Raw genomic sequence first — 8,050 nt, forward strand, 5'->3', positions numbered from 1 at the left:
AAAAGGCGATTTGAAGTCGGATTTGAGTAATTCTTGTATGGTTGGACTCGTTATTGAATGTGTGTTTGGATTTTGTAAGTTTGGTCGGGTACCGAGATGCGAGCCCGGGGTTGACTTTATTAATTGACTCTTTGTTTCTCTTTAAAGATTGCAACTTTATTGTTTGGAATAGCTTCCTATAGTTTATATTTATGGTATGAAGTTGTTTAACCGTTCCTATAGTTTAGATTGCAACTTTAGATTCGATATCCATTTTTTAACCGTTGAGTCCCTTACTTGAAGTTGCTATTTCTCGGAATATCTTATTGTGGGGTTTGGTATTGAGTTATAAAGGTCGTAATTCACATTGAGGCAAAGTTGTAAATTGTTGAAATAACATTGTCGTTGAGTTATTCACTTTCGGTTGCTATTGTAAAGGCTCTTGTGCATATTATGGAGGAGCCTTGGGCTATTTATTGTGGAAACAATATTATTGTTGAGTTCTTTGGTAAGTTGTGACATTGGGAGCTTGAGGTGCGATTTGTGATACGTTGTGATATTGATACGCATGTAGTGGTATAAGGATTGGGGTTGACAGGCATGCAGTGAGATAAGGTGGGCTTGATATGCGTGTTGCTAGTAAGGGAACTACTTGAAGCCACACAGTGTGATAAAGTGGGCTAAAACGCGGGAAGCTATTTCGGGAAAAAATAATTTTTCAAACCTAAATGCAAGGTTCCAGTGGTCATATAAGGAAATATTGTGATTTGTTTTGTGATATGAGACTACGAGGTGGTACCTCGGTAGTAATTCTTGTGTATACGTTTCTATTATATCACTCATGTTTTGGTTGCTTTGTTTCCTTGGCATATTATTCCTTGTTTTCTTCCGTGATACCTTATTTTCCTTAGTTCAGTGTACCTATTCTTGATATATCTCTTCATTGTCTTATTTCCATTGTTTATCATCATCATCATCATAGTGTTATATACCATTCGGATTTCTTATTTATTCTAGTACGACTTTGACCTGATCTCGTCACGACTCTACCGAGGTTAGGCTTGACACTTTCTGGGTACCGTTATGGTGTATTCATTCTACGCTTTTGCACATCTTTTTGTGTAGATCCAGGTACCTCTTACCAACCTAGGCACCAGTGAGTCGAGTTCGTATTTGGAGACTTCAAGGTATACCTGTCGGCACCCGCAGGCCTCAGAGTCACTCTCTATCTAGTTTTATTTCATTTTCCCTTTTTATAGATACTGTTTTATAGGGATGTTTAATATACTCTTGTAGAGTTTGTGACTTGATATTCACCGGATTTTGGGGAGTTTGTTTATGTTAAGTTGCAGAGTTCTTTTATGATAGTTGTTGAGTTATTTGAGAGTTTTATCATTATCTCAGTTATATTCTGCATGCATGTTAGTCTTACCTAGTCTTAGAGACTAGGTGCCATCACGACATCCTACAGAGGAAAAAATGGGGCCGTGACAAGTTGGTATCAGAGTTCTAGGTTTATAGTTATTACGAGTCATAAGAAGGTTTAGTAGAGTCTCGCGAATCGGTATGGAGACGTCTATACTTATCTTCGAGAGGCTATGGAACTTTGAGTAAACTTCACTTCTTTGATTCTTTATCGTGCGAATTTGTTGACTTCGAATTCTAAATCTTCATCTTTCTATTCTCTCATATATGGTGAGGATACGCACCGCTGGATCTGATGATCAGACACCCGCGCTCCCTACTAGAGACGCGAGAGTCCGGGGTCGGGGCAGAGGCCATGGAGGGGCATGCGGTGCATCTAGAGCACCTGCCCGAGCTGCGACAGAGGAGCCTCCAGTAGCTCTTGTTGGGGGGCAGGCACCTGATGCGCCTGTTGCTACCCCTGCACTTCAGGATACTCTTGCCCAGTTCTTGAGCATGTTTGGTACTCTAGCTCAGGCGGGGTTGATTCCACTTGCACCAGCCACATCTCAGGCCGTGGGAGAAGCACAGACTCCCGCAGCCGTACCCAAGAGCAGTGAGTCCATGTTGACTAGGTCCCAGAGGTCATACTAGTGCAGCTTGTTGTCCCAGTTCAGCCCGAGGTTAGGGAAGAAGCATCTGAGGAGGAGCAGCTCAGGCTCGAGAGGTACAAGAAGTACCATCCTCCTACTTTCAGCAGCCTAGCTATAGAAGATGCACATGGCTTTCTGGAGAAGTGCCACCATATTCTCCGTTTCATGGGTATAGTGGAGATGAGCGGGGTTGATTTTACTACCTTCTAGCTATCGGGACCAGCATACCAGTAGTGGCGAGCTTATGAGGAGGATAGCTCCGCCGAGGCAGCTTCACTCATATGGGATCAGTTTTCAGAGATGTTCCTGAGAGAGTTTGTTCCCAGAGACTTCGGGATGCATGGCATGCGGAGTTTGAGCAGTTGCGCCAGGGTGATATGGCCATATAAGAGTATGCTGTCAGGTTCAGTGAGTTTTCCAGACATACACCTGCCTTAGTTTCCACAGTCAGAGATCGAGTCCGTCGATTTATCGAGGGGCTCAACTATGGTATTAGATTTAGCATGTCTTGAGAGTTGGAGATTGATACCCCATACCAATAGGTGGTAGAGATCGCTCGGAGATTGGAGGGTATGCAGGGCATGGATAGAGAGGACAGAGAGGCCAAGAGGCCTCGTGATTCTAGGGGATATAATGGTTCCCGTGCTCCAATTGAAGCCCGTCATGGCAGAGGCCATGTGAGCCATCCAGTTCATTCAGCAATTCTAGTTTCTAGTGGTATTTCGGCTACTCCGATGCCTTAGGTTGCCCATTATGCACCACCACTGTCTAGTGCACTTCCTGCACGGGGTGCTTTCAGCGGTCAATCCAGCTGACCAGGCCCGACCCAGTTTTAGTAGCCACATCATCTAAGATCTTATTTTGAGTGTGGTGATACTCGTCATATGGTGAGGGACTGCCCCAGACTCAGGAGGGGTGCACCTCCACAGACTACTCAGGCTCCACATATTCCACAGGGTCCCCAGACTTCTCAGGCCGTGGTTACCGCACTAGTTGCCACTTCACCTGCTCAGCCAGTTAGGGGTGGAGGTCAGGCAGGTAGGGGTCGCCCTAAAAGGGGAGGCCAGGCCAGATGTTATGCTCTTTCGATTAGGAGAGAGGTGGTTGCATCTGACTCAGTTATCATAAATATTGTTTCGATTTATCATAGAGATGCATCAATTTTATTTTATCTGGGCTCCACTTATTCATATATATCATCTTACTTTGCTCCGTATTTGGGTATATCCCATAATTTTGTGAGTTCTCCTATCTATGTGTCCATGCCTGTGGGAGATTCCATTGTTGTTGACCATGTGTATCGGTCGTGTTTAGTTTTTCTTGGTGGTTTTGAGACCAGAGTTGATCTATTGTTGCTCAGTATGGTAGATTTTGATGTTACTTTGTGTATAGACTGATTGTCGCCCTACCATGCTATTCTTGATTGTCATGCCAAGACGGTGACGTTGGCTATTCCAGGTTTGCCGCGGTTGGAGTAGAGGGGTACTTTGGATTATGTTCCTAGCATGATGGTGTCCTTCCTTAAGACACAACGGATGGTTGGGAAGGGGTGTGAGGCATATCTAGCCTTTGTGAGAGATGTAAATATTGATACTCCTACCATTGATTCAATTTTGATAGTGAGGGACTATCCAGATGTATTTCCAGCGGATCTTCTGGGCATGCCGCCCGATAAAGACATTGATTTTGGTATCGACTTGTTGCCGGGCACTCAGCCCATTTCTATTCCACCATACCGTATGCCCCCATCAGAGTTGAAGGAGTTAAAGGAGCAATAGCAAGAGTTGCTTGATAAGGGTTTCATTCCGCCTAGTGTGTCACCTTGGGGGGTGCTCCGGTCTTGTTTGAAAAGAAGAAGGATGGTTATATGCGCATGTGTATTGATTATCAGTAGTTGAACAAAATTACAGTGAAGAACAAGTATCCATTGCCACGCATTGATGACCTATTTGATCAGCTACAGGGTGTCGGAGTGTTCTCAAAGATTGATTTGCGGTCAGGTTATCACCAGATAAAGATTCTGGATCTGGATATTTCGAAGACTACTTTTAGGACTCGGTATGGTCACTACGAGTTCCTCGCGATGTTATTCGAGCTGACCAATGCCCCAACAACATTCATGCACCTGATGAACAGTATATTCCAAACCTATCTTACTCATTCTTCATTGTGTTTATTGATGACATCTTGGTGCACTCCTAGAGCTGGAAGGATCATGAGCAACATTTGAGGATTGTGCTCCAAACCTTGAGAGAAAAGAAGTTGTATGCAAAATTTTCAAAGTGTGAATTCTGGCTTGATACAGTGGTGTTTTCGGGTCATGTGGTGTCGAGTGAGCGGATCAAGGTAGATCCGAAGAAGATTGAAGCAGTGCAGAGTTGGCCCAGACCATCTTCAACCACTAAGATCTGGAGTTTTCTTGGTTTCGCAGGGTATCACCGTCGTTTCGTAGAGGGTTTCTCATCTATTGTTGTACGTATGACTAGATTGACCCAGAAGGGTGCTCTGTTCAGATGGACCAAGGAGTGTGAGGAGAGCTTTCAAAAGCTCAAGACTGCTTTGACTACAACCCTAGTGTTGGTGTTGCCTACGAGTTCGGGGTCTTACACGATGTATTGTGATGAGTCACATGTTGGCCTTAGTGCGGTGCTGATGCAAGATGGTAGGGTGATTGCCTATGCGTCTAGACAACTAACGGTGTATGAGAAGAATAATGCTATCCACGACCTGGAATTAGAAGCTATTGTTCATGCTTTCATGATTTGGCGGCACAATTTGTACGGTGTCCTTTGTGAGGTCTATATCGATACCGGAGTCTACAACATCTGTTCAAATAGAAGGATCTTAATTTGCGAAAGAGGAGATGGTTAAAGTTGCTTAAGGACTATGATATCACCATTTTATATCATCAGGGGAAGGCCAATGTGGTGGCCGATGCTTTGAGTCAAAAGGCAGAGAGCTTGGATAGTTTAGAATATCTACCGGCAATGGAGAGGCCATTAGCATTGGATGTTCAGGACTTGGCTAACCAGTTTGTCATATTGGATGTTTCGGAGCAGAGTCGAGTTCTGGATTGCGTGGTTTCTCGGTCTCCTCTATATGATCGCATCAGAGAGCGTTAGTATGACGACCCCTATTTGCTTGTCCTCAAGGACATAGTTCAGCACGGCGATGCCAAGGAGGTTACGATTAGGGATAACGGTGTGTTACAGATGCAGGGCCGGCTATGTGTGCCCAATGTGGATAGTTTTCATGAGTTGATTCTTCAGGAGGCCCACAGTTCGCGGTACTCCATTCATCCGGGTACCGCTAAGATGTATCAGGAATTGAGGCAGCCTTATTGGTGGAGGAGGATGAAGAAGGACATAGTGGAGTGTGTAGCTCGGTACCTAAATTGTCAGAAGGTGAAGTACGAGCACCAGAGATCAGATGGGTTGCTTTAGAGGCTTGATATTCCTAAGTGGAAATGGGAGCGAGTTACCATGGATTTTGTGTTGGGCTCCTATGGACTCAGAAGACGTTTGATGCAGTATGGGTGATTGTGGATAAGTTGACCAAGTCGACTCATTTAATTCCAGGGGTGACTACTTATTCTTCAGAGCAGCGCCCCAATCTATATTCGCAAGATTGTCCGACTTCATGGCTTGCCGATATCCATCATCTCTGACTGATGAGACAGATCACCGTGATACTTCCGGAGCATAGAAACATGGAATAGTGGATGAACTGCAGCTAGACTAGGTTGCAATGCAAGCTTGTAGGCCACCTCATCAATCCTCTCAAGAATCTCAAAAGGTATGATATACACAGGGCTCAACTTGCTCTTCTTCCCGAACCTCATAACACCGTTCATGGGCGAAACCCGGAGCAAGACCCGCTCTTCAACCATGAATACAACATCATGAACATTCCGATCCATATAACTGTTCTGTCTAGATTGGGTTGTATGAAGTTGATCCTGAATTAACTTAACCTTTTCCAAAGCATCCTGAACCAAGTCAGTACCCAATAGCCTCGCCTCGCTCGGCTTAAACTAACCCACTGGGGACCGACACCGCCTCCCATACAAGGCCTCATATGGAGCCGTATAAATTCTTGATTGGTCGCTATTGTTGTAGCCAAACTCTGCAAGCGGTACGAACTGATCCCAAGAACCCCGACACTCCATAATACAGGCACAAATCATATCCTCTAATATCTAAATAGTACGCTCGGACCGTCTGTCCGTCTGAGGGTGGAATGTTGTACTCAACTCAACCCGTTGGATTTCAGCTCAGTCCAGTTGGATATGTATTTGTCTTATGTTGAGGAGTCGGTAGCCATCTTGGATAGGCAGGTCCAAAAGTCGAGGTCAAAAATCATTGCTTCAGTGAAGGTTCAGTAAAGGGGTCAACCAGTCGAGGAGGCAACTTGGGAGACCGAGCATGAGATGCGTAGCCATTATCCTCATCTTTTCACCACTTCAGGTATGTCTCAATACTCATTCGATGACGAATATTTATTTTAAAAGGGAGAGGATGTAACGACCCGATCAGTCGTATTAAGTATTGTAGCCCTATTCCCCTATTTATTTCTTCCTCTATGATATATTATGTGACTTGCCAAGGTGTTTGGTTTTGGTTTCGGGTGAGTTTCAGAGTGAAATGGGACACGTAGTCCCTAAGTTGGAAGTTTAAGTTGAAGGTGTTGACCATAGTTTGACTATTATGTAGACAACTCCGGAATGGAGTTTTGTCGGTTCCATTTTCTCCGTATGGTGATTTTAGACTTAGGAGCATGTTCGGATATTGATTTGGAGGTCTGTAGGTTGTTTTGGCTTGAATTGGAAAAAGTTTGGAAGTTGAAGGTTTGGAAGGTTGAGAAGTTTGACCGGGAGTTGGCTTTATTGATATTGAGGTCGGACTTCGATTCCGGAAGTTGGAATAGGCACGTCATGTCATTTATGATATGTGTGCAAAATTTAAGGTCAGTCAGAATTGTTTTGGTATGAATGGTCGTTAGTTTTGGAAGTCGGATGTTCATAGTTTCAATAGGCTTGAATTGTGTTACGATTTGTAGAATCTATGCTGTTTGATGTGATTTTTAGCCTCGAGTAGGCCCATTATGTGTTTTGGAACTTTTTGGTATATTTGGACGGGGTCTCGGGGTCCCAGGTGTGAATCATGATGAAATCGGATTATTTTGGACCTTGGTTGATGGACCCGCTATTGTTCTAGTGTCATCGCACCTGCAGAGGATTTGGCCGCAGGTGCGGACACGCAGGTGCATGAGGTTGATTGCAGAAGCAAGGAGCTATAGGCCATGCAGTGATTGTAGACTCGAGGTGCTTTCCGCATTTGCGAGTTCACAAGTGCGAGGAAATTGGTCACAGATGCGGATGTGGCCTGGAAGGCCTGGGGTCGCAATAGCGGACTCAATCCGCAGGTGTGTGAGCACAGGTGCACGATTTTTGTCCACAGAATCGGAAATCCCTGACCTTAGTGGGAACCGCACCTGCGATGGATTTTCTGCAGGTGCGGCATCACAAGTGCTACTGTATGCCCGCAGATGTGAAAATCGCTGGGCAGAAAAGTCTTAGGTCGAAGGTTTATTTCATTTTCCATCTTTGAACCTAGAGAGCTCGGTTTGTGGAGATTTTGGAGGGATGTTTAAGGAAATCATCGGGGTAAGTGATTCTAACTCGGATTTGGCTATATTACATGAATCTATCGTTATTTTTGTCATTTAATTGGTGATTTGAGTTGGAAAATTTAGGAAAATTTGTGAAACTTTTTAGACTAAATTTCAGGGATTTGAAAGGCGATTTTTGAATAATTCTTATATTGTTGGACTCATTATCGAATATGTGTTCGGATTTTGTAAGTTTGGTCGGGTTCCGAGATGCGAGCCCGGAGTTGACTTTTTGTTTCTCTTTAAAGATTGCAACTTCATTGTTCAGAATAGGTTCCTATAGTTTATATTTATGGTATAAAGTTGTTTTGGCTAGATTCATTTTTTTTGGAGTTGGATAATCA

General features: G+C 44.1%; 1 protein-coding gene across 1 annotated transcript; it reads left to right on the forward strand.

Annotated features, from left to right (window-relative positions):
* Positions 1 to 4,646: 4,646 nt before the first annotated feature.
* LOC138898871 (uncharacterized) lies at positions 4,647 to 5,479 on the forward strand. Its single transcript, XM_070184977.1, has 3 exons — positions 4,647 to 4,832; positions 4,949 to 5,101; positions 5,189 to 5,479. Exons 1-3 carry the CDS (start codon positions 4,647 to 4,649, stop codon positions 5,477 to 5,479), a joined length of 630 nt encoding a protein of 209 aa, XP_070041078.1.
* The last annotated feature ends 2,571 nt before the right edge of the window (positions 5,480 to 8,050 follow it).

The sequence above is a fragment of the Nicotiana tomentosiformis genome, chromosome 9, assembly GCF_000390325.3.
Source record: "Nicotiana tomentosiformis chromosome 9, ASM39032v3, whole genome shotgun sequence".
NCBI lineage: Eukaryota > Viridiplantae > Streptophyta > Magnoliopsida > Solanales > Solanaceae > Nicotiana > Nicotiana tomentosiformis.